Source organism: Astyanax mexicanus, chromosome 6 (assembly GCF_023375975.1).
Source record: "Astyanax mexicanus isolate ESR-SI-001 chromosome 6, AstMex3_surface, whole genome shotgun sequence".
Lineage (NCBI taxonomy): Eukaryota > Metazoa > Chordata > Actinopteri > Characiformes > Acestrorhamphidae > Astyanax > Astyanax mexicanus.
The window spans coordinates 1,072,970-1,100,944 of NC_064413.1; the positions used below are offsets into that span (position 1 = coordinate 1,072,970).

Below are 27,975 nucleotides of genomic sequence, written 5' to 3' on the forward strand. Positions count from 1 at the left end.
CATTTGGACAAATACTGTTTTTCTTAAGCAAAGAAAAGTAAAGAATAACAAATACAGAACCTGCATTTTTATTATATTTACATGATGAAATATGTAAATATAGTACAAACATCATGTTACACTGTACATGTGAATAGATAGACTGTTGTGCAAAAAACTGCAGATATAACAAATACATTATAGTACACAACACGACACATACGGCCACACTACAAAAAAACTGTGCTTCTGAGTGGCTACACACATTTCACAGTAAGACACTGCATATTAAAAAAAATCTTGATTATGCAATATATGTGGAAGGCAGTGTGTATTATTAATAACAGAAACAAATCCACACTATAATACTGTTTCTGCAAATGTTTTAAGTATTTATGTATTAAAATTATAAAGTGTGCTGTACAATAGTAGACGATTATAAAAGCATGTTAGAATAGTAAGAGGTATATGTTCATATATTTAGGTACGATCCTAACACAAGGTGTAAACGTGCTTGTTTCTACACAAAAACATCTAAAAGAAATGTGAAATTAAAGCTGCAGGGTCAGGGTTTTCCTGCTGGATACAATAATACTTGGTGGCAGCAGTTAAACTTTTAGAATCTTAAGCATTGCTCTGCTAAAAAACAAATAAAAAACAAATAAACTCCCTTAAAAACAGCATTAGTTCTAGTTTTTTTTTTTTTTTTTTTTTAAGAAAAAAAAAAAACAATGGATCCTTGGCATAAACACTTTATTATTGCATATCCTTTTTTTTTAAACTATTTTACGATGACAATAATAATAATAATAATAATAATACATGTATTAAGGCAATAAAACTCCATCTATTTTCTGCATCATTAAATCATCAAAATGTAAAGTAAGTAATTTAGAGCTTTGCTGTGAAATTATATTATAATTTCATGAATCAAGACATGTAGAGGTTTACTGGTATTTTGGATATTGGACATTTCACACCAAACACACTTTTGATCTTCTTGTTAAATGTCAGTAATTGAGTTATTCCCAAGTCAATAAAGACAATGATTTTAAAGCTTAATTAAAAGTAATTAAAAGTAGAGTAATTAAAGGCACCTGTTAGATACAATGGAACAAAACTAAATAAAAAACACTCAAAAATTAACACCCCAAAAATCCCAACATATGTTCATGTAAACATAAAGTAATATAAAGTACCTGCATATAAATGATGATGACGATAAATATGTTGACAATCTGATGGCCATTAAATTGTTGTAAACGTTTAGATGCTGCGTGTTTTTAAGTCTTTCTGACATCAGTTTTGTCTTCAGTCAGCTGTTTGTGAAGCTATCTTCAGTTGGGTTGGGGTCTAGTGATTGACTTGGCAATATAAAAATATTATTTTTTGGCTGTCTTTCTACAAAAGTGTTCGAATTCCATTAGCAGCTTTACATGCCCATGATATAACACTGCCTCCATTTATGTGATGAATGTATTTTTTAGATCATAAATCTTTTATTTTTTCCTGTTTATTCTAAAGTTATTCTTGCTTTCAACTGTCCAAAAAATCCAACGGGAAAAGTACACCATGTGCGGCTTGAAACGCAAAGCAAAAGGCATGTACTGATACATGTGAGCTATATATAACCCTAAACAAATCTGACTGACAAAATCTGGTTATATACTTAATCAAATTGTGTGTAAACACACTGGTTGGGGTAACACAGTCGTTCCCGGTCGGCTTGAATCGATTGGAGGTCACCTTGGTGTGTGAGGTAAAGGGGCGGGGCTTCTCAGGCTGAAGGTGTCGCCGCTGGACGAATGACGAGAAGGGGCTTTCCCACAAACCAGTGATGGCTCCGCCTCCTTTATCTCCATGGCTCGTTTATACAGCTCAGCGGCCTTCTCAAAATCCCCCTCCTCATAACTGCAGGAGAGAGAGAGAGAGAGGGAGAGAGAAAGAAAAAGAATACAGCATTTAGTACTTCCTGATGTTTTGTCTAATATCTATTTTCAGTTTTACTACTCATTACAGTGTGATATCAGGTTAGGTTTGTTTATGACTGGATTTATTTTTTTGATCCATATCTGATACATATGACAGTTTTTAAGGTCTCTTTTAAAAAAATGACTTTAAATTGTAATATTACGAGAATAAAGTCGTAATATTGAGAGAGTAAAGTCATAAAATTACGTGAATAATGTTGTAATATTATGAAAATAGTCATTATATTACAAGAACAAAGTCAAAATATTGTGAGAATAAAGTTGTAATATAACGAGAAAAAAGAAATAATACTACAAGACTAGAATCTTATTTTCACAAGAATACAGTAGTAAAATTACAACTTCATATAAATACACTGTGTAAAGTCCTGTGTATTTACAGGTAAGAGAAGAGGTAAGGGAATCAGAATCATTTTTTTTATGTAATATATTATATAAAATAAAATGCTAAATACTGCTGCTTTAATAGGTATCTAAAAAGAGTAAAACAGTAATTGAAGGTAAGATAAGAAGAAGCTAACCTGAGAACTGCCAGGTTTTTGAGCGTCTCTCCCACGCGAGGGTGCAGTCGGCCCAGACTGTCCTCGTACACTTTCAGAGCTCGCTCGTACAACGGCAACGCCTCACTGTGCTTCTTCTGCACAACAGGTCAGAATAGAGAGACATATAGTTCTGTTTTTAAGAGTTCTTTTTAAGAAAATCTGCTCAACAATTTTATGAGTACAAATCACACAAACCCCCAAAAGAAAACTAATTCACAATAATTTCTATAATTTTGATGATAACAAACGATAAGAAACAATATTCTGCATTATTCAAAAAAGGTAGGTGTTCTCTGCTGCAGTGCTGTTAGCCAATCAGAGGCAATATGTTTGCATGTATAAATATTCATAAACAAGAGTCAAAATCCTATCGTTTCTCCCGCCCGCCTCCTCCTCCACCGGACTAAAGCAGGGTTATACAGAAACACCGGAGCACTTTTTTTCACCAATACCAGCTCACATGGCTTCATGGCTTTACACTAGAGACACAACTAGACATTTTGAAGTGAATTAAAAACTATGGAATGAGTCTTTTAAGAAACACTAAGAGTACTTGCTAAAGAATTTGGGAGGAACTTTATTAAAAAGTGTAATTATTTTATTTATTTTCATTCTTTTAAATGTGAATGTGAATCTGGTATCTGCGTTTTTACACTATTAAAACCTCATGCTCTAAAATAATTACATTTAAACAAGGTTTTTACATTTTCTTATAAAGATGAAAGACATTTCAGAGACAGAATAAACAGAATGAACAGATCAGTAAATAATGAATGAATCACTGGATATGTGAATTTGCTTTGCTCAGCGGAGTGAATAGAGAAATGCTCTTTATTATGGTGTTGGTTGTGGTTTCATGTCTTACCAGTTGGCAGTAGAGCACCGCTAGGTTAACCAGCGCTGTAGCCACACTGGGATGTTTGGGCCCAAAGCTCTTCTCTCTGATCTCTAGAGCCAGCTCATACAGAGGCACTGCCTTCTCCAACTTCCCCTACACACACACACACACACACACACGACACAGAGTACTATCTTTAGTACTTCCTTTTCCATTTGAATTATATTGTTAAATACTGCACCACCCACAGAACCTCAGTACACAGAAATGCAATTCACCATTAATAGTACTAGTACTAGTAATAGTGACCGACTGTAAAAAATAAAAACTGTAAAAAATACTGAGTACTGAAGTATATTCTTCACATTAGTTTGGCCTAAAATATACTTTATCTGACTTAGTCTGGTAAAACCATTTCTGGTAAAAACTTTTCTCACATTAACTGCTTAATTTCTGTATCCATTAAACTGGTTTACAGAATTTAACCCATCCATATAATTTGAGATTAGTAAGTAAAGAGATTAGTGATGATGAACAGAGTAAATGGTTAAATAAAGGAGAGGAACCAGAAAAAAAAAAAAAACAGCAGTAATTTTAGATATGACTTAATTTAATAGGGGTGGAAGCGTCACAAGACCAGGGCTCTTTCTGCCCCCTAGAGGATCTGATGTGTGACTGTGCTGCTGGAACACGTTCTGAAATCAATGAATAAATAAATGAATAAATAAATAAATATATTTTCACTCTGTAACACATTGAGGGGAACCCTGATTTTCTTTACAACATCTGCAACTTTTCTTCTATAAAGAGACTAAAAAAAGCTAAAGTTCATAAACTTCATAAACAAAACAATAAAAATGTTAAGAGCATTAAAAAAACAAGCAATCGCTAAGATTTAATTAAGAAGAAATTAAAAAAATCAGAATAAAAGGACAAGAGGAGAAGTTAAAAGAGAAATTATTAGAATAAAAAAAAAAGATAAAAAAAATGAAACCTAAAAATAACGCTCAGATTATAAAGAAAGTAAATGATAGAAATAAAACAAGAGGCGAAAAAGGTGATAGAATAAATAAAAGGATGAAACAAATAAAAAAAGGTAAAAGTTCAAATGCAAAACAAGGAATAAAATGAATAAAAAGACAAAATAAATAAAATAAAAAAGGGAAAGAGAAAAATAGTTTTAGTGAACTCCAGCTTGCTCCTGCTCTGTAGCTAAAAGCAAATTTAGGATTTGAACCTGCTTTTGTTGGAGTAACTGTCTCTAGTTCTCAAACTGTGGTACATAAAGTATTTCAGGATGGTACACCAGATAACCTCACAACATGTAATGCATGAAAATATTAATGATTAAAATCTAAAAGGTTTTTTTTTTACAGCTTCATAGACCCTACAATTGAACCCTGTGGATCTCCACCATTCACATTTGGTGGAGGTGGTACTATTTAAAGTTTAAGGAGACAAAATAAAATAAAAGAGGTGATAAATGGTGATGAAACAGGAGGACGTACCCTGCGTTTGTAGAGCATGGCGAGGTGTTTGAGGGTGTAGGCGAGAGACGGGTGGTCGGGCGCGAGAGCTCGTTTGCGGATGTCCAGCGCTCTCTCGTACAGCAGCTCGGCGCTCTCGTAATCCCTCCTCTCGCAGTGCAGAGCGGCCAGATTATTCAGAGACTGAGCACAGTCCGGATGATCTGCTCCCAGAACTCGCTGCCTCATCTCCAGAGAACGAGTCAGAAACACCTTCGCTGCACTGAAAACACAAAATAACACAACTTTACCATAGTGAAATACAGTGGGTTTCTCTGAGTTGTTTATGATGCTGCACATGATGAAACTCTTCCTCAACCTCTTCCTCATTTTCTGCAGCAGCTAGTAAAAGAAAATATTCAGAAAAACAAAACGAGTCAATCAGGAAAAGCACCGTGTCTACTTTAACCCGTCAATTAGTATTCATGGCCCCGCCCACCTCGGCTCGGGACCGCCCACAGTCAGAGCTGAAGCCAGGTAGCTACGCCGTCTCGTCAGATAGGAGATAACTAACAGCGCTAGGAACAGCATGCAGTTCATTCCTGTGTTATTTGTGCGAATAACACATCAGTGTTTATATACTTTACCCAGTAATTCAGAGCTAAGAAACAAATGGTTAGAATTAGTCTATGGAGGAAAAACACCACCAGCCAAGTACAATTGAGATAGATGTATGTTTAGAACAGTTCTGTTCACACTTCTTAAAAGTGAAATCCCCGGGGTGGATTTTTACTTTCTGGACCTAGACTACACACCTCTGTGTGTGAGTAACTACAGGTTTGAATAGGATCTCCGGTGGATTTGGTGTTTTACAGAGACTCTAAGACTAGGTCAGTGGCTGAACTGCACTTAGCAGGGCATTATTACACATGTTGTAAAGTAACATATGACATTGTAAACTGATGTTATTAGTGTAAAAATGTCTCGCTGCCTCCTGGTGTTGCAGTACTGTTAGCCAATGAGACGTGATGTATTTGCATGTATAAATATTCATGAGCAAGAGCTGAAATCTATGCGATTTCTGCTCTGCAGCACATTTATTTGCGTGTTCAACAATCTGGGGTGTACAGGGGTGTATTGGGCAGTTGACAGTTGACTGTTGTCAGGGTTTTAATCAATCAGTGGAGTGTTGTGCAGTAATGTATTGTGGGATTAGGAGGTATTCACTAACTCTAGGTTGTTCTGGAGGTAGTACAGAACTCCCAGCTCATTCAGGGTTTTGGCGCAGTCGGCCGAGTCTCTGCCAAGAGTCAATTCCTCCAACTGCAGCGCTCTCCGACGCAGCAGAGTGAAGCCGTACTGCAACACACACACACACACACACACACACACACACACAAACACAACCTGGATTACATATACATGCATATGCATCAAATCTACATTGTAGATTAATATTAAAGTCATGAAAATGATTAAGCAGCACATATGGAATTACGTGCTAAACACTAAAAAAGTAAAAGTCCCCCACATTAATCTCCTGATCTAAAGCTGATGAACTGAGATTAAGGTGATTTGAGGTGATTTAATTGAGATGAGCTGGAGCTTCACAGCATGAAGGAAAAGCAGCAGCTATTGTTCAGCACCTCCAGGAACTATATTTATATATATATATATATATACTTAGGTTGAAAATGCAAAATAGTCAGAAACAGGTATCTGTGCAAAACAAAGTGTTAATAATTAATATAGGCTATTGTTACTGCCCAGAAATTCTACATCAAAGCATCAACAATACTAATAAATCTGCTCTTCTCTACTCACCATGTGGCCTTTCTGCCGAGCCATTTTCTGTCTGATTTTGACGGATCTCTTCCGGAGCTTCTCGGCCTGCTCATACCTACCAAACAGAACACACAATTTAAATCAATCAATCAATCAATCAATCAATCAAATATCAGACAGTAAAGTATCAGTAAGGACATTGAGTTAGAGAATGTTGTGAGTAGCAGGGCTGGGTATCAAAATTTGATATAAAAAATCCATCCATCCATCCATCCATCCATCCATCCATCCATCCATCCATCCATCCATCCATCCATCCATCCATCCATCCATCCATCCATCCATCCATCCATCCATCCATCCATCCATCCATCCATCCATCCATCCATCCATCCATCTGTATTTTTTAAACAATTACTTTATTTACATTGAAATACCCTTTAATAAACATGTAAGAAATATGTGCAGGGTTTAATATTTACTATTTATAGTTTCCATTAATATATTAAGCAACTAATCATTTTTAAATAATGAAAAATCTACTGTATGAGAATGAGATTACTCATATCGAATGTTTAATAAATACACTGTGTGAGAATAATTATCACTTTTAGTATTTTTTGTTACAATTAAAAAAAAAAGTATCAAAGTATTCAAAGTATCAGTATCTGTATGGTAAATGTTAAAGTGGTACTCAGGTCTGGTGGGGAGCGGGCGTACTTGTTTTGTTTCTGGTAGAGAAGCGAGAGTGAGTCGAGCTCTCGCGCGACGCTGCAGTGCTCAGCTCCGTACGCGTTCTCGCTGATCTCCAGAGCCTGTTTATAAAGCTGCTCCGCGTTTCCGAACTTCCTCCAGTGAACGTAAACCCCGGCCAGCTGATGCAGAGACTGAGCCACGCTGGGGTGATCCGGATCCAGAGCCGTCTCACGGATCTCCAGAGAGCGCTGCAGAGGAGCCACCGCCTGCAGAACAGAGAATATAACAGAGGAATTTACATATAAACACTGTGATATCAGCATATCAAATATGCATACTTTATGTATGAGTTTATATCCATAATAACTGATTACAATAATTAACTGTTTACATAAATGCACAAATTAAACACACACACACAAAAAAGAAACCAATAAAGCAATAATACACTCGAGGTTCATGCTATAATGTGTAATATTGGCATGAACCTTGAGTGTATTATTGTGATTATACCACAGTTCCATTACCACTGATTATTAAAAGATTTTAAAGAGTTAAAGAGGAGGAGAAAATAGGATCTGTTTGGTTATAAAATTAAAACTCCACCAATTAAAATACAGTAGTTCCATTGCTGCTCTGTTTGTTTGTAGCTGCGCTGTTTGGTTTGTAAGCGCTGCGTCGTTGCTAGGTTACCTGTATGTGGACGCAGTAATACAGGGTGAGCTTCAGCTACAGTGCATTACTGGCTGCTAATGGTACTTATAGAACACCTCTCAGCCAATCACACTGTAGGGTCGGAAGTATTTCACATATTGTCATCTTCAAACCACAAACCTAAATGTATTTTATTGAGATTTTAAATGTTAAACCAACACAAATGTTATTATACACACATAATTGAGAATTACAAAACTTAGTAGAGCCACCTTTTACTGCAATAACACCTGTGTGTGTGTGTGTGTATAAGGGTGTGTGTGTGTGTGTGTACCTGACTCAGCAGCCCCAGGTCCTTCAGGAATCGTCCGAGTGTCTCGTACAGGTTGGCGAGTTTACTCATGCTCTCCTCGCTCTCACAGCTCTGCTCAAACTGCTTCAGAGCTTCAAAATATTCTGCAGCCATCGAGACTTTATCCTTACCTACGAACTGCCAGTACGTCAGGAGCACCGAGAAATGACCCCTAAACAGAACATGCAGAAAATGAGAAATAAACAACTGAAACAACAAAAAAGATGCAGAGCTTTCAGACCTCAAATAATGCAAAGAAAACAAGTTCATATTCATAAAGTTTTAAGAGTTCAGAAATAAATATTTGGTGGAATAATCCTGGTTGGTTTTTTAATCACAGTTTTTTTTCATGCATCTTGGCATCATGTTCTCCTCCTCCACCAGTCTTACACACTGCTTTTGGATAACTTTAGGCTGCTTTACTCCTGGTGCAAAAATTCAAGCAGTTCAGTTTGGTGGTTTGATGGTTTGTGATCATCCATCTTCCTCTTGATTATATTCCAGGTTTTTAATTTGGAAAATATATTTTTTCCGGAGCTGTATATATGATATGTTAATTTAGACTTCACTGAACTCAGTCAGCGAGGTGCAATAACTGCCCTATTAAATGATTATTTCCTGCCCTGCACAACCCTGCACTAGAGAGGAAAAAGGTAAACAAGGACAGAAAGAGAGGACTAATAGATATATTTAGTGAAGGATAAATTAGATTAGAGAGCTTCAACCTCTTGTACAGATTCTGAGACACGAACAGGTTGAGCAGACTGAGCTGTAATTTACTCCGGTCCTCCTGCTGCTGCAGCAGCCAGGGAAGCTCATCCGCAACTCTCCACGTCACTCTGTTCTCACTGATACAACAAAAAATATAAAACACACACACACACACACAGTATATATTTATCTGCTGGTGTTGATCCACTGTGTTTTATTATTAAGTCTAAAGTCAGTGCAGTTTAGTTTCCCCACAAAATCTTACAGCACTTCATATCTTACAGCTTCCCTCTGCTGATAACAACTTTTATAGAGATGTAAGGGATTTCATTTTCCAGCAGGACTTGGCACACTGCCCACACTGCTAACAAAAGTAACAATTGGTCTCATTATATAATATTCAAATTTTCTGAGACACTGATTTTTGGGTTTTTAATATTGGCTGTAAGCTTCATAATCATCAACAATAAAAGAAATAAACGCTTAAACACATTTTAAACTGAATTACTGAAATAAAGTAACTTTTTAATAATATTGTAATTTTTTGAGCTGTTTGAGTAAGAGATAAATGTGTATAATAAAATGAAGTGCTGACCTGAGCTGCTGGCTGAAATAACGAATGAGTTTCTCTCTGTATGAAGCACAGCTCCTCCCTCCATCCAGAAACTCCTGCATCACAGCCTCACACGCCTGCAGACACGACCAAACATCACTAATCACACTCTGATATCAGTTACTGGAGCGCTGCTCGAGTTTGTGTGAGAATAATTATCACTTTTTTTGTTGCAATTAAGAAAAAAAGTATTGTTTTGGTATTGGTATCGTATTCAAAGTATTTGTTTGTTATCAAAGACCTATTGCTAATACCATTAACTGAATATATTATACTCTATTTCTTCTGTCTCTCTCTCTCACACACAGAGTTATAGAAGAGTGAGGAACCTGCAGATGCTGGAAGCGGACGAGTCCACAGCCGAAGGTGAGGATCAGGAGTCTGTTCAGACTGTAGAGCAGAGAGGAGAGAGCCGGAAAACTCAGCTCCGGAAACATCTCCAACACCTCCGTCTCACTGACGCCATTATGACTTCCACTAATCAAACACAATAACTGCAGAAGAAGAAGAAATACAAATATATTTATAAATATAAATAATAAATACAATTAAATTAATGTAAATATATAGTTAAATGAGATCCTGATGTATCTGATGTGATAAAACAGAAGCAGAAACAATTAGCTTTCCCAGTTTATTTAATCTGACCGAATCTTTCAGACAAAACAGCGTTTTTAATGCAATGGATAATTAAAAAATAAAGGACAAAATAAACTACATCTCAGTCTAAACCCCAGTCTAAACTCCAGTCTAAACTCCAGTCTAAACCTCAGTCTAAACCCCAGTCTAAACCCCAGTCTAAACACTAATTTAAACCCCACTTTAAACTCCAGTCTAAACTCCAGTCTAAACCCCAGTCTAAACACTAATTTAAACCCCACTTTAAACTCCAGTCTAAACCCCAGTCTAAAAGCCAGTCTAAACCCCAATTTAAACCCCAGTCTAAACCCCAGTTTTAACCTCAGTCTAAACTCCAGTTTTAAGCTCAGTCTAAAAGCCAGTCTAAAAGCCAGTCTAAACCCCAGTCTAAACCCCAGTCTAAACCCCAGTCTAAAAGCCAGTCTAAAAGCCAGTCTAAACCCCAGTCTAAACCCCAGTCTAAACCCCAGTCTAAACTCCAGTTTTAAGCTCAGTCTAAACTCCAGTCTAAACCCCAGTCTAAAAGCCAGTCTAAACCCCAGTCTAAACCCCAGCTATTCGGATGAGCTCACCTCTTTCATAACGTTTCTCTCTCTGTCGGTGTTCAGTGTGTCTAGCGCCACCTTCAGGCAGAGTCTGTACAGCGCCACTGTATCCTGATACGAGACGCACTGATTCAGCGTCCTCTCCAACGACGAGGAGGATTTAGAGCTGAGAAACACCAGGAAGACAGTTACTATGTTACTATGTTAGCTAGCTCTCCACTAACCTTAGTTCTCTCTCCAGTTATGCAGCTAGTTACTCATGGCTAACGTTACTATGTTAGCTAGCTCTCAGTTACCCTTAGTTCTCTTTCTGGTAACGTAGCTAACTCACTGCTAAAGTTAGCATGTGTTTTCCCACCGGCATTAAACACAACGTCTGAAAATGTAATACCTACAGCCAAAGGGCAGAAAATGTAAGAATATTTAAGACCTTAATTACACAGAATTTAATTTAAGAAATTTAAGACCTTTTACTGACCCCTAAACTAATCACAAGCTACTTTCAGAAACAGGGAAAGATCTGAACTCACTGTGTGAGGATTCTGGCGAGCAGAGAGACGTAAAGAGCGTTACAGGTAGAAGCTGAACGACAGTGCTTTTCCAACTTCTTCTCCTGTTTTACACAATAAAAAAAGAAAAAAAATACAGTGATATATTACAGACAGGAGAGAAAACACTGAAGTTTAACAAAGTGAATGTTTGTAAGTGTGAAAAAATAAAGCAGGAATATATGGAAACATCTAATATAATATTTATCTGTTTTTTTATTTATTTTTAATCATTTTTCACTTTTAAATCTGTTTTTTTTCCTGTTGCTGAAAAACAAATATCTTTTACTAAATAGCCGATTTACTGGAAAATAAACAAATGATGGAGAATAGGGATTTATCAATTCTATTTTTTTCCAATCGAGTATGAGTACAAATACATGGATGTTTGTACCAATACAGATACAAATACTGATACAATTAGTGATACTGATACCGATACCAATACAATTACTGATACCAATACTAATACTAATACAATTAGTGATACTGATACCGATACCAATACAATTACTGATACCAATACTAATACTAATACAATTAGTGATCCTGATACCGATACCAATACAATTACTGATACCAATACTAATACTAATACAATTAGTGATCCTGATACCGATACCAATACAATTACTGATACCAATACTAATACTAATACAATTAGTGATCCTGATACCGATACCAATACAATTACTGATACCAATACTAATACTAATACAATTAGTGATCCTGATACCGATACCAATACAATTACTGATACCAATACTAATACTAATACAATTAGTGATCCTGATACCGATACCAATACAATTACTGATACCAATACTAATACTAATACAATTAGTGATCCTGATACCGATACCAATACAATTACTGATACCAATACTAATACTAATACAATTAGTGATACTGATACCGATACCAATACCGATACAATTACTCATACTGATACCAATATCATACTGATACCAACACCAATACAACACAATTAATGGTACTGATACCAATACCAATACCCATACAATTACTGATATTAATACCAATACTAAAACCAATACAGACACCAACACCGATACAATTACTGATATTTATACTAATACCAATAGCGATACCATTATGGATACCAACACCAATACTGATACATTACAATTACTGATATTGATACCAATACCAATAGTAATAATGATACATAAACTGATGCCGATACCAATACCGATACCGATACCAATACCTACTTAATATAAAGCAATCAGGAGCATCATGTAACAGTGTAGTTATTAGTGTAAAGTAGTGTAATGTAACAGTTAAAAGTTGTTCACACTCACCTGGTCTTTAGTGAGTTTGGTGTCGGTGCTCACACACACTGTGTTAATGACACTCTTCACTTCTCTGGGGTTGAGAGGGTCTAAGTGCAGCGTGGGCCACAGTCTGTATCCAGGATAAAAACTATTAGATTAGCTGTGGTTATAGTGTTTAAAGTGTTTAGTACGTTATCATGTTGCTGTATGTGTGTGTTAAAATAAAAAAAATACCTCCAGGCCTGAGGACACGTCTCCACGTTAACGGACACCAGCACCCTGACGTTAGCAGGAAGAGGATCAATCAGCCACTTCATATGACGCTCTGCATTCTGGGTACAAAACAGACAAAACAGTTAAGAAACTGTTAAAATGAGCTGTTTCTGTGTTAGTGCAGAGGCGTGTTGGGTAGAGGAAAGCGGGATTCACCACAAAAAGAAAAGCCCAGACAACAAAGTGACCAAAACGACCATAAATTAACAAAAATATGAAAATAACTGTACAAAAAGGTAATAAAATGGGTTAAATCTGATCATAAACATAGCACATTAAACATCAGTCCCTTATACAGAAATAATTCTGACTCTTTAAAGTGGAGGATTTTTATTTAAATGATTTAAAAACCAGGACTAAAAATGTAAAAACTTTAAAAATGGCAAAAAAAAATAATTTATCACAATAATTATTTAAACAATATATCGTCCATTAAAAAAACAGTCCTAATTGCAATGTTTTAATTTTGTTCCAAGCTTAAACAGACATTAACCCCCCTCATTTTTGCTGACTCCACCCTCAAGTTAAAATCTGAAAAATGCTAAAAAAAAAAAAAATAATAATAAATAAATAAAATGTGAGGGTTAATTTGGGAGGGGCAATGGATGATGTATGGGTTTAGAAGTGTGGCAGGAAGGAGAGCTGGTTGGGCTGAAAACCAGCTTGGAAACTCAATTAAAAACTGCATTTGCACGGAGTAGTGCAGTGATCAGCAGCGTTAATGTGATTTTTTAACAGCAGCTAACCTGTATTTGGTCGATGGAGTCAATAACAATGACGATATTTCCGTGGTGGCGAGCGGACAGCCTCTCCAGCCAGCGCGGGAACTCCTCCAGGATTTTACACGGGTCCATAGACAGACCAGAGATAGACCAGAAATGCTGCAAGAGCTGCAGAACAACATCATCATCATCATCATCATCATCACCATCATCATCCATCAGCAATTCAGCAGCAATTAATATCACATATATATAAATACTGCAAAATCCATTAATCCATTATTACTTTTATTTATTATTATTTATTTTTTTATTATCTAATTTTATATTTGACCTTTTAGCCTCCTTATTTTATTTTATTTTTTTCCATTTAATTTCTTTATTTATTTTATTACTTTATTATTTGTTTTACTTTTGGTCTTTTACCTTTTTATTTCATTTATTTCGATCTTTTATACTTTTAAACTTTTTGTCATTAATAATTTATTTTAGTTCCATCAATTACCTTTTTTATAATTTGGGTGTTATTATAGTCCTCTATTTATTTTTTATATTTGTATTATATTACTATGTTTTATTATTCTTATTATTTATCTCTTTGTTTTATTGCTTTACATTTTAGGCTGTCTGAATATCCTTTTATTATGAATCATTTTATTTCTTCTTAATAAAAATAAAATATTATATTGTTTGCTTGTTTTTACAATTGAACCTTATTTTTCAGCCCCTTTAATTTTTTAATTGCTCGGCTGCACTGAAAATGAGGGTTTCCCTGAAAGTAAATGTCGATTGATTGATTGATTAATTGATTGATTGATTGATTGTGTGTGTCAGACCTTCACAGTGAGGCGTTTAATGATGAGCACGGGCTCTGCGCTGGTGGAGAGAGGCCGGCCCACAAAGTGATAGAGGATCAGGGTGTTGGGGGAGTGTTTCTGCTGCAGTTCAATCCTATTTAACACATTAAAAATAAAATATTGTAAAATACAGAAACTCATTCAAGCTCCACTTAAAACAATAAATAATTATTTTTTTCTAACACTGTGCATTAAAATGTGAATTTAAAAAAAGTGAATAAAAAAGTGAATAAATAAAAAAGGGAATTTAATTAATGAATCCATGAATTGTCTCACATGCAATGTTGATTTTATGCAGCTAAAAATACCATTTAGCAAGCAGCAGAGATTTTCCTGATCCTGGACCTCCGGACACCAGCAGAGGAGGAGTGGGAGGAGGAGCCGCAACCATGTCATTCAGTCTATCAATATACTGAAAAAAGAGAGAGAGAAAATTAATAAAAAGAAAAACTACAAACATTTTAAAGTTTGTTAACCTTCCATTAGCTGAAGCTTTAGTACAGTTGGGGTCATGAAAAAGAGAATTAGAAGAGGTTCTAAAACACAGAATAACACAAAATAAAAGAAATCAAACGTTTTTTAATAAATGAGTAAATAACAATATTCTTACATTTTCTACTTAATAGAACCCAAAGGCATGAGGGAGCTTTCAATAGTTCTTATTATTTGACATATAACTGAATATTTTTCATTAATACTGTATACAATTAGCAGTCAAACAGAGTCTAACCTAAACAGCAAAGCTTTTTTCAGCAGAGGTTTTGTGCTCCTTTAGGTCATAAAAATATTTTATGGTTGGAGCATCTTTATAGGCTTAAAAGCAAAAAGACAGGAGATAACAAGATGTATAGGTCTGTAGACAACAAGATCTATAGGTTTATATATAACAAGATCTATATATCTATATATAACAAGATATATATGTCTCTAAATAACAAGATCTATAGGTTTATAGATAACAAGATCTATAGGTTTATAGATAATAAGATCTATAGGTTTATAGATAACAAGATCTATAGGTCTATAGATAAGATATATAGGTCTATAGGTAACAAGATCTATAGGTCTATAGGTAACACGATCTATAGATATATAGATAACAAGATCTATATAGATAAAACGATCTATATGTCTACAAATAACAAGATCTAAAGGTTTATAGATAATAAGATGTATAGGTCTGTAGACAACAAGATCTATAGGTTTATATATAACAAGATCTATATATCTATATATAACAAGATATATAAGTCTCTAAATAACAAGATCTATAGGTTTATAGATAACAAGATCTATAGGTTTATAGATAACAAGATATATAGGTTTATAGATAACAAGATCTATAGGTTTATAGATAACAAGATCTATAGGTTTATAGATAACAAGATCTTTAGGTCTATAGATAAGATGTATAGGTCTATAGGTAACAAGATCTATAGGTCTATAGATAACACGATCTATAGATATATAGGTAACAAGATCTATATAGATAAAACGATCTATATGTCTACAAATAACAAGATCTAAAGGTTTATAGATAATAAGATCTATAGGTCTGTAGACAACAAGATCTATAGGTTTATATATAACAAGATCTATAGGTCTATAGATAAGATATATAGGTCTATAGGTAACACGATCTATAGGTCTATAGATAACACGATCTATATGTCTATAGATAACACTATCTATAGATATATAGATAACAAGATCTATAGGTCTATAGATAAGATCTATAGGTCTATAGGTAACACGATCTATAGATATATAGGTAACAAGATCTATATAGATAAAACAATCTATATGTCTACAAATAACAAGATCTAAAGGTTTATAGATAATAAGATCTATAGGTCTATATATAACAATATTTATAGATCTCTAGTTCACAAAATCTAAAGTTCTGTAGATAAGACATATATCTTTGTAGATAACAAGGTCTGTAAGTAGTTTAATGCTATATGTCAACAGGACAGAAGATGTAGAAGATAGTATAGGTCTAACGAGATATATACGTTTATAGATAACAAGATGTATAGGTAGCGAAATCTTGTTTGTCAGCAGGACAGAAGATAAGATCTATAGGTCTATACATATATAACAAGAGTTATAGGTCTATATATAACAAGATCTATATGTTCATTAGCTCATAAAGCAGGAGAAGGGTATCAGAAGACAGAAAAGTGAAATAGGTGTAAGTTTACATTTCCTCAGTTCATTATGCAATTTTGAAACTGGAGTTAACCAGAAAATTCTGCAAGCAAACCATCACACCATCTGCCAAGAATCTTATGCAACACATTGCTTTTATAGAAAATTACATCATTTCCTGAGGCTTTACCAGTCTAAAGTGTCACTTCATGCTTCCTTTTTTTTTTTAGATGCGGATTTCATTTTCCAGCAGGATTTGGCACACTGCCCACACTGCCAAAAGTACCAACTGATCTTATTTAATACTCTACTTTTCTGAGACGCAGACTTTTTTAGTTTTCATTGTCTGTAAGCTCTAATCTTTTATCAACAATAAAAGAAATAAACGCTTAAATAGATCACTCTGTGTTTAATACATCTATATAATATATGAATTTCATATTTTCAACTGAATCATTCAATTATATTCATTTTTTTTAGATGCATCTGTAATGTAATGTAATATAAAGCGAGTAAGTATTAATGGTGGGAGGAACCTTCTGGAAGTTGAGGCTGGCTGCAACGCTGCAGATCTGCTGGTAGGCCTCAGTCTGCTCCTGTTCATCATGCAGATCCCAGAGAACATCTCCAGAATCTGCTTCTTCTCTCTCCTCCACCACTCCACTGTCCTCCAGCTCCAATCCCAGCAACTCCTATACAAACACACAAACACGTTAAAAAAACAGCTTATCGATTCAATATCAACATGTAAAAAACAGCAAAAATGGCAAAAATACAAACAGGGGCATAATATTCAGTTTCTGAATCAGTTTCTCTGATTTTGCTATTTATAGGTTTATGTTTGAGTAAAATGAACATTGTTGTTTTATTCTATAAACTACAGACAACATTTCTCCCAAATTCCTAATAAAAATATTCTCATTTAGAGCATTTATTTATATTTGTAGAGCATTTCAGACCTCAAATAAAGTTTTCAGAGTTGTTTAGAGTTCAGAAATCAATATTTGGTGGAATAATTCTGGTTTTTAATCACAGTTTTTTTCATGCATCTTGGCATCATGTTCTCCTCCACCAGTCTTACACACTGCTTTTGGATAACTTTATGCTGCTTTACTCCTGGTGCAAAAATTCAAGCAGTTCAGTTTGGTGGTTTGATGGTTTGTGATCATCCATCTTCCTCTTGATTAAATTCCAGAGGTTTTTAATTTCGTAAAATCTGAGAAACTCATCATGAGCTATTATTTTTTTCCAGAGCTGTGTTTAACAAATGCATATAAATAATTCAGGCTTAAAAAAGGATGGCTATTCTGCTAAACCCAAACAAGTATAATTCTAGTATATTCTTATTAGGTGTATTATGGCTGAAAGAAAGCATACCTGTTTAATAATCTTCTCTAACTGAGCGTAAATAAGCGCTGCTCCATCCTCAGCAGAGCCTGCATGATCCACGACCTACACACACACACACACACACACACACAATCACAAACACACACACACACATCAGGTTGATTACGTAAAGAAGGGAATTGAATCCGGATCCCTGTTTTATTTGTTATTCCACAAGCAATTAATAACATTGTAAAATGCTGGAATTTATGATGAGGTAGATGATGCCATGAGTTTTTATTATTTAAAGGATTTAGCTTTAGCAGTAGAAAATATAAATAGACTAAAGGAGAGTTAGGCCTGTATGTTGTAATGATTCCCGCTTTTAATTATTTATATTAAAACAGATATTGGTGAATGAAGCTGATACTGTGGAAGTAATATTTAATTTAAAAAAATCTACAAAATAAAAGCTCTAATTCTAGAATATAAAAAGCAAAGGTAAATGGGTTCCAGATTTTAAATGTTACTTTTATTTTTAAATTGGAAGTTATTCTTCCAATATATATGATATTAATCTTAAGCATGTAGTAGAGATATATTTTAATGACTGATTTATTTCACGCACCTATGTAAAAGGTAATAATACTCTTTACCTTAACTTTAGCAGTCTTGTCGGCAGTGTTGACTCTCTCCAGCAGCTCTCTGGTGGCCGGGCTGAGTCCGGACGCTCCCTCACCCTCCGCTTTCTTCTCTCCGGTCTTTAAGTACAGCAGTAGAGGACGAGAGTCTGGACACTTCACAAACGCCTCCTCAACATCTTCCACCACACAGCTGCAGAGAAACTCACACACTTCAGAGATACACTATGTGTGCGAGTCTGTATGTACAGGGTTTGGAGAATAACACTGAAACACCTGGTTTTAGAGCACAATAATTGATTGTGGTGACGGACAGTTCTGGTGGAAACAGGAGAGTTGAGGTGCACATTGAATTCTGCGTGATTTGATCAGCCGTGGTTTTATGTTTTTTTATGGATACAATCCGGGTTAGCACCCGAACATCCCTTTCAGACAGCTTCCTCTTACAGCGTCCACAGTTAATCCTGTTGGATGTGGTTGGTGCTTCTTGGTGGTATCTCGCTGACATTACCCTGGATACCGTGGCTCTTGATGCATCACAAAGACTTGCTGTCTTGGTCACAGAAGCTCCAGCAAGACGTGCACCATCAATTTGTCCTCTTTTGAACTCTGGTATGTCTCCCATAATGTTGTGTTCATTGCAATATTTAGAGCAGAACTGTGCTCTTACCCTGCTAATTGAACCTTCACACTCTGCTCTTACTGGTGCAATAATGTGCAATTAATGAAGATTGAACACCAGGCTGCTCCAATTCAGTGTTTCAATTTCATTGTCCAACCCCTGTATGTGTTGAAAGTGTGTACAGCATGACTGACCTGGACACTGAGGATTTGAGCAGCAGCACACACACAGAGCTCCTCTCGATCTCCAGCTTACGCTCATCAGGATACAGAGCAGCTTTCTCCTCAGGAAAACACACGTTCAGGTAGAAATGACCCAAACCCTCACAAAACCTCTTTAACCCGGGGGAATGAGTCTGAAGGACACAGAGAGGATCATCATGCAGTTACAATTAGGCTGTGAGTGATAATCTCTGCTAGTGCAGCAACTACTTTGTCATGCTCTTAATTTGTACTTTCTACTGGCGAGGAGAGCCAAACATTTAGGCCCCAAGACCAATTTTGCAGTACATTTTGATAGTTTGATGAACCTATACTAAACTAAAAATGACACAGTATATCATAGGAAACATTCACACGGGCTGGATGTTATTTTTAGGAGATTCTAGGATACGTGTGTTTCTTTTTTATTTATTTTTTTCCAAGGAAATACCTCCCTGAAATATATAATATTTTTTAGTTTGTAGTTATTATAACATATAACTTAATTTAATGGAGTGTCCAGAGAACAATATCTCTTTAACGCTTATCCAGCTAACGTTAGTCTAACTAATGTTATTAATAGTAATGAAGGAGTGAATACTGTTACAACTCTCCTCAGCAGCTCTCTGCAGACTGAAACCTCATTGGCCAACTAAGTATGAGGAGAGGCCAATCAGCATGCTCACCCTTTCACTGTATGTGTGTCTTTCTCTCTTTGCCTTTTTTGCTCTCCTGTGCAGGCTCTCTCTCCCTCTCTCTCTCCCTCTCTCTCTCTCTCTCTCTCTCCATCACACATTAATGATGCATCAACAATGAAATTCTGCATTGACAATTTTCTTTCTATAGAGAGATCAGTCCAGTCCTCAGGAATGGTATGTAGGTGCCAACACACGTGTACCTGTATAAAGGCCTGAACTTCTGCTCTGGTCTCCTGGGTGTAGATGAGGTAACAGCGGACTGTGTTGCTCCATAAAGCCTGAGAGACATGAGGAGAGACCTGCAGCAGACTGGCCACAGCTGCATCCCAGTCATCTAAAATAAAAAAAGAAAGATATTAAACAAATGCAAAATGTAAATTAATCAATGCAAATGTAAATTCATTCATACCTCTTGAACTTTCCACATTTTGTCTTCTGTAATTTATTGAGATTTTAAATGATAGACCAACACAGATTAGCACATAATTGTGAAGTGAAACGAAAATGATACATCATTTAAAATTCTGTGGTCGTAAGATGACAAAATGTAAAAAAAAAAAAAGTTCAGGGGGTATGAATACTTTTGCAAGCCACTGCACACAGTATATTTCACTTACCTCTACTAACATTAGCGAAAGGCCCCTCCACGTCTATGAGACTGTGAGCAAACTCCGGTCCTCTGTGAGCCTGCTGCAGCTGCATCATACTGCCCATAGAGGGCTCACTACCCAACACTCCCCCACTCCAGTACTCACACTGAGTCCCTGCAGCTACACACACACACACACACACACAGAAACTGCATCAGTGCATGCTGATACATCAGATCGAAAGTGCAGATTAAAGTCATGCAGAGATAAAGTACTTTTTAAAAGTAAAAATATCCAAAATCAGCTATTTTTTGTATTATATAGAACAAAAAGGCAAAATTTAACACAAAATATGAGACTAGCATCCATCAATTCAGTGAGTCAGATTGGCATAGTTACTTTTAAAATGTAAAATAATTACTGATTACTCCTTTAAAAAGTAACTTAGTTACTGTATAGATTACTTGATTTAAAAAGTAACTTAGTTACTGTATAGATTACTTGATTTAAAAAGTAATTAGTTACTATATAGATTACTTGATATAAAAAGTAACTTAGTTACTGTATAGATTACTTGATTTAAAAAGTAATTAGTTACTATATAGATTACTTGATATAAAAAGTAACTTAGTTACTGTATAGATTACTTGATTTAAAAAGTAATTAGTTACTATATAGATTACTTGATATAAAAAGTAACTTAGTTACTGTATAGATTACTTGATTTAAAAAGTAATTAGTTACTATATAGATTACTTGATATAAAAAGTAACTTAGTTACTGTATAGATTACTTGATTTAAAAAGTAATTAGTTACTATATAGATTACTTGATATAAAAAGTAACTTAGTTACTGTATAGATTACTTGATTTAAAAAGTAATTAGTTACTGTATAGATTACCTGATTTAAAAAGTAACTTAGTTACTGTATAGATTACCTGATTTAAAAAGTAACTTAGTTACTGTATAGATTACCTGATTTAAAAAGTAATTAGTTACTGTATAGATTACTTGATTTAAAAAGTAACTTAGTTACTGTATAGATTACCTGATTTAAAAAGTAACTTAGTTACTGTATAGATTACCTGATTTAAAAAGTAATTAGTTACTATATAGATTACTTGATTTAAAAAGTAACTTAGTTACTGTATAGATTACTTGATATAAAAAGTAATTAGTTACTATATAGATTACTTGATTTAAAAAGTAACTTAGTTACTGTATAGATTACTTGATTTAAAAAGTAATTAGTTACTATATAGATTACTTGATTTAAAAAGTAATTAGTTACTGTATAGATTCCTTGATTTAAAAAGTAACTTAGTTACTGTATAGATTACTTGATTTAAAAAGTAACTTAGTTACTGTATAGATTCCTTGATTTAAAAAGTAATTAGTTACTATATAGATTACCTGATTTAAAAAGTAACTTAGTTACTGTATAGATTACTTGATTTAAAAAGTAACTTAGTTACTGTATAGATTCCTTGATTTAAAAAGTAATTAGTTACTGTATAGATTCCTTGATTTAAAAAGTAACTTAGTTACTGTATAGATTACTTGATTTAAAAAGTAACTTAGTTACTGTATAGATTACCTGATTTAAAAAGTAACTTAGTTACTGTATAGATTACCTGATTTAAAAAGTAATTAGTTACTGTATAGATTACTTGATTTAAAAAGTAACTTAGTTACTGTATAGATTCCTTGATTTAAAAAGTAATTAGTTACTATATAGATTACTTGATTTAAAAAGTAACTTAGTTACTGTATAGATTCCTTGATTTAAAAAGTAATTAGTTACTATATAGATTACTTGATTTAAAAAGTAACTTAGTTACTGTATAGATTACTTGATTTAAAAAGTAATTAGTTACTATATAGATTACTTGATTTAAAAAGTAATTAGTTACTGTATAGATTCCTTGATTTAAAAAGTAACTTAGTTACTGTATAGATTACTTGATTTAAAAAGTAACTTAGTTACTGTATAGATTCCTTGATTTAAAAAGTAATTAGTTACTATATAGATTACCTGATTTAAAAAGTAACTTAGTTACTGTATAGATTACTTGATTTAAAAAGTAACTTAGTTACTGTATAGATTCCTTGATTTAAAAAGTAATTAGTTACTGTATAGATTCCTTGATTTAAAAAGTAACTTAGTTACTGTATAGATTCCTTGATTTAAAAAGTAACTTAGTTACTGTATAGATTACTTGATTTAAAAAGTAACTTAGTTACTGTATAGATTCCTTGATTTAAAAAGTAATTAGTTACTGTATAGATTCCTTGATTTAAAAAGTAATTAGTTACTATATAGATTACTTGATTTAAAAAGTAACTTAGTTACTGTATAGATTCCTTGATTTAAAAAGTAATTAGTTACTATATAGATTACTTGATTTAAAAAGTAACTTAGTTACTGTATAGATTACTTGATTTAAAAAGTAATTAGTTACTATATAGATTACTTGATTTAAAAAGTAATTAGTTACTGTATAGATTCCTTGATTTAAAAAGTAACTTAGTTACTGTATAGATTACTTGATTTAAAAAGTAACTTAGTTACTGTATAGATTCCTTGATTTAAAAAGTAATTAGTTACTATATAGATTACCTGATTTAAAAAGTAACTTAGTTACTGTATAGATTACTTGATTTAAAAAGTAACTTAGTTACTGTATAGATTCCTTGATTTAAAAAGTAATTAGTTACTGTATAGATTCCTTGATTTAAAAAGTAACTTAGTTACTGTATAGATTCCTTGATTTAAAAAGTAACTTAGTTACTGTATAGATTACTTGATTTAAAAAGTAACTTAGTTACTGTATAGATTCCTTGATTTAAAAAGTAATTAGTTACTGTATAGATTCCTTGATTTAAAAAGTAACTTAGTTACTGTATAGATTACCTAATTTAAAAAGTAACTTACTTACTGTATAGATTACTTGATTTAAAAAAATAACTTAGTTACTGTATAGATTACTTGATTTAAAAAGTAACTTAAAAGTTAGATTACAAGTTACTTCATTAGTTATTTATCTATATTAAGCTGCGTGGGTTGCACTTCATTGTGCCCCAATTTCGCCACACCTATGATTAATTAAGAGAAATAGAAGAGAAATACATGCTTTTGCATGTTTCGTGCCATGCAAGTTTGTACTTTCCCCATCATTATGATAGCAAAGACACACTGACACACCCTACATCAAGCTGCACGGTGCACGGTTAACAACTCGCCTATAGTTCATTAAAACAGGACCTTTAGACTTTTTTTAAGGATCTACAGACACCCTGTTTTAAAGTACCTCTGCCAGACTGTTACGGGGATTTATTTATTACATTTTGAAAACGTATTAAAGCTGTTTCATAAATACATTATATATGTTAGTTATATATGTTATATAGTTTATGTTCTTACTTGTGATGCTCGTACGGTTGTCATCGGAGTCGGAGTCAGCCGGATCATACAGCTGAATACCCTGAGCCTGCAGCTGCTGCAGTTTAGACTCCAGATCACGTTTAGCCCGTAACAGATCCTGAATCTCCTTCTCCTTGGTCTCACGGAAGATCTGAGTTAATGAGTTAAGAGTTAATGATGATACACAGGGTTAAACAGAAAAATGAATAATGTTCTTTTTTCTACTGTATAGAAAAGGGGCTAACAAGCAGAAGACTGCAGGTTTAACTTTGTATAGTAATAGTAATTGTGCCACAAGTAAGGAAATTAATGGACTTTACTCCTCTTACACTGGGCATAGTTGAAATTAGGGGTAATATTACGATATTTCATAGTATTTTCGATAATAATCGGTTTTTTTTTTTTTTTATCTACATTTTTCCTTCTGTTACTGTCCCCAGAGTAAGATACACACCTTAAATTGGCGTTTTACTTTGTCTCGATCATGTTCGAACGTGGCTGCTCTCTCCATGGCCTGGTACTTTGCCTCCAGAGCGCTCTCCTTCTCCCTCAGAATCTTCTGATAAGTTTTTTGCAAAGCCTGAAAAGCAGAGACACAGATATAAATATAGAAATAAAGAACACAGGCATAAAGAAAGAAACTTGTCATAAACCTTTTGTATATTAGGTCATAATCTACTAGCATAACTCCTCACACCCCTGTCTGGACAGGATTAGTTTCTCAGGGGGTTCTGGGTAATTTTCTCTCATTTATGGGGGTTTTTATCCTCTGTGATTTTATTCTCGTGCAGAACAATCATGTATGTGTTTTTCCTCAGACGTCCTCTGAGAAAATTACAGGCTGAATTATCTACTGTTTTTCTCTGAACAACAGGGAGTGGAAATGGAGGAGCTACTGAACGTCGTGATGTCATGTGACCAAGAAAAAAAGCCTAAAAACTCACTGATCCTCCTGTTTTTTCAATTGCAGTCCGGATGCAGGAGTTTTATTACTGAGTAGAAGTGTGAAATATTTTACACAGACGCCCCCCTGATAAAATAATCCTGTCCAGATAGGGCTACAGGACAGTATGAGTCCTGCTCACCTGTAGCTCAGCTCGAAGCCTCTTGTTCTCCTCGTCCAGCTTGGCCTCCTTCTTCTGCATGGAGGCGATCTCGTTGTTCTTGCTCACGCGGAAAATCTCGTAGTCCTTGCGCAGTCGGTCGTACTCGGCGGCGTACTCCAGCTCCACGGAGCCCGTGGACTTGAAGCTGGCGCCGATGCCCCGCGGGCCGCGCCGGAACGAGCTGCGCAGGAGTCGGGCCTTAGGCTTCACCTCCACCGGGATCTCGCACGCCTCACCGCCCCCTGCACCGTACCCATCCTCAATCACATCCCCGGGGCTCACCAGAGAGGAGGCCGTGCCCATGGTGCTCCGGGTACGACTCAGCTACCAGATTCCACCCTGGCTGAAGCACCACTGGAGGCCCTGTGGATGAAGAAAAGAAAGTACATATAGTAGGGCTGTTAGCGTTAAAGCATTAATGCACCAGATTAATTTGGAAACAGTAATGCATAATAAATTACGCCACCAAGTTTGACCCCATCTTCCGCCGTAATCTGCCCCGCCCAATGCACAAATTTATTTTCTAGACCAGTTCGCTTGTGGTAAGAATGTGACCTGAACTGTTATTAGTCTAAAAATGTCTTTATTTTAAAACGTTTCTAACTGTTGTTTGTCTTGCTGCCTACTGGTGTCAAAGTATCAATAAATATTCATGAGCAAGAGCTGAAATCCTATCGTTTCTCTCCGCCCCTCCACTCCTCCACCAGACTAAAGCAGTGTTACACTGGATCACCGGAGCACTGCTTTTTTTCCACAAAAACAAAACAGCTCACATGGTATTCATTCATACTAGAGAAACAACTAGACACTTTAATATGAATTAAAAAATAAAAGATTTTGGAATGAGACCTTTAAGCAGGCACTGCAGCAGATCTGTGATGCTTTGCTTGATTTAAGATATAAAAAGAGAAGTAACAACCTGTGAGAGATAAACTTCTACTGAATTTACATGCTTCTCACGATAATGTCACATTTCTTATCATAGTTCTCTAATCTGACACACACCCACATACAAAATATGATAAGCAAGATTCAAAAGAACCTTTTCTACTTCCTCACCATCCAACAGCAGTGTGATAAACTCAGCAGACAGGTCAGAGATAAAGATGTGGAGAAGAAGTTTAAAGCAGGGTTAGATTATAAAAACACATCCCAAGCAGCTCTGTTCCACAATCCATCATACAAAAAACAAAATCTGAAAAAGTTATTCTACTAAAACTGTTTCTACAAACCTACCAATCCATGAACAGGATCCACCTAAACTGAACTAACAGATCCAGCAAGAAAAGCACTGGTCAGTCAGAGAAGCAGCCTTGCCAAGTTATTGTTTGGTTATTTAAAAATCAGAGACACTTTATGAAGAGCTGATTTTCACATAAATCTGCTGTAAACGAGGCGCTAGTGTATAATAGTGAAGTTGTGTTGAACCACAGCACTTTACTCCATCCTGAAGCCTGAACTGATCACAGTTACCTTCTGACTAACTATAACTCCAGAGAACTGCCCCTCACTCCAGACAAATCTGGATAATTTCTGATAACTACAGATTAATTTAACTCCAGATAACGTCAGATAACTCTAAATAACTCTATATGACTCTAGATAACTTTAGATAACACCAGATAACTGCTTATAACGCTAAATTACTCCACATAACTGCTTATAACTTTAAATAAGTTCAGATAACTGCTGATAACTTTAGATTATTCCAAATAACTGCAAATCATTTATAAATAATACTAGATACCTCGAAATAACTCCAGATAATTTTAAATAAGTCCAGAAAACTACAGATAGCACCAAATAACTCTAGATAACTGCAAATAACTATAAATAATTCTAGATAATTGCAGATAAATTGAAAAAACTCTAGATAACGGCAGATAACTTAAAAAAATTCTCAATAACTCGAAATAACTCCAGATAACTACAAATAACTCTAAATAACTGCAGATAACTCTAAATAAGTCCAGATTAGTGCAGATAACTCTAAATAACTGCAGATAATTCTAAATAAGTCTAAATAACTCCAGAAAACGTCAGATAACTAACTTATAGATAACATCAGATCAATACAGATAACTCTAGATACTGTTAAATAACTCAAGTTAACTGCTAATAACTCCAGATAACTCTAGAAAACGGTAGACAACTCTAGATAACTGGCTTTTAAACGAAAATAACCACTGAACTCGCGGGCAAAAGCTAAAAAGTGGTTAAATATCAGTTAATTAAAGTGTTGCGTTAGTTTGATATTCGATATTGAGTGTTTATTGTTTGGGCCGTTCTCCTGATCACACACAGCGACATAAACTCTCCTAAACTACATTATCCAAACCACTTATGTTTAGAAAACAAAATACACACGTTACATTTACTCAAAAACAACCGATTTTTACGTTTTTCAGAGGATATTTTCTGAAAACTGAGCGGAATCCCTGCAGCGGCGCTGGAGACCGTAAGGGACCGTCTGTAAAGTCCGGTCCCTGATTATAAACGTAGTTAATCTTTTACAGCGCTTTTAAATATAATAAAGTGCTGAATCTGCTGTTTCCGCGCGGATACGGGTCAGTGTTAAAGTTCTGATAAAGAAAATTAAACAATTCTTACATTAATGAAACTCGGACTGAAGTAAACAAACGGGAACGTCCTCCACAGTCCCTCCATCACCAGGGGCAACCGCCTCCCTCTACGGATCCTTCGT

General features: G+C 34.8%; 1 protein-coding gene and 1 long non-coding RNA gene across 4 annotated transcripts; both read right to left on the minus strand.

Annotated features, from left to right (window-relative positions):
* Positions 1 to 52: 52 nt before the first annotated feature.
* Positions 53 to 27,975, minus strand: nphp3 (nephronophthisis 3). Of its 2 annotated transcripts, none has more exons than XM_022666955.2 (28): positions 27,882 to 27,975; positions 25,251 to 25,634; positions 24,620 to 24,745; positions 24,166 to 24,316; positions 20,768 to 20,920; positions 20,351 to 20,484; positions 19,447 to 19,607; positions 18,646 to 18,823; positions 18,038 to 18,112; positions 17,197 to 17,352; positions 14,818 to 14,921; positions 14,489 to 14,603; positions 13,677 to 13,820; positions 12,892 to 12,989; positions 12,685 to 12,787; positions 11,342 to 11,424; positions 10,839 to 10,977; positions 9,957 to 10,121; positions 9,610 to 9,704; positions 9,029 to 9,151; positions 8,286 to 8,475; positions 7,322 to 7,563; positions 6,641 to 6,716; positions 6,048 to 6,175; positions 4,859 to 5,099; positions 3,378 to 3,503; positions 2,492 to 2,607; positions 53 to 1,890 (listed from the first exon to the last, which is right to left on the minus strand). In XM_022666955.2, the coding sequence occupies exons 2-28, from the start codon at positions 25,572 to 25,574 to the stop codon at positions 1,722 to 1,724; spliced, it is 3,915 nt and encodes a 1,304-aa protein (XP_022522676.1). In that variant the 5' UTR covers positions 25,575 to 25,634; positions 27,882 to 27,975; the 3' UTR covers positions 53 to 1,721. The 2 variants fall into 2 exon arrangements, with proteins under 2 accessions (XP_022522676.1, XP_022522677.1); XM_022666956.2 differs by lacking the exon at positions 27,882 to 27,975 and adding an exon at positions 26,331 to 26,927.
* LOC125802330 (uncharacterized) lies at positions 10,305 to 10,820 on the minus strand. 2 transcript variants are annotated; one of them, XR_007439362.1, is made up of 3 exons: positions 10,732 to 10,820; positions 10,516 to 10,587; positions 10,305 to 10,395 (listed from the first exon to the last, which is right to left on the minus strand). It is a non-coding gene; the product is annotated as an uncharacterized LOC125802330 (long non-coding RNA). The 2 variants fall into 2 exon arrangements; XR_007439363.1 differs by having other exon boundaries at positions 10,350 to 10,395; positions 10,528 to 10,587.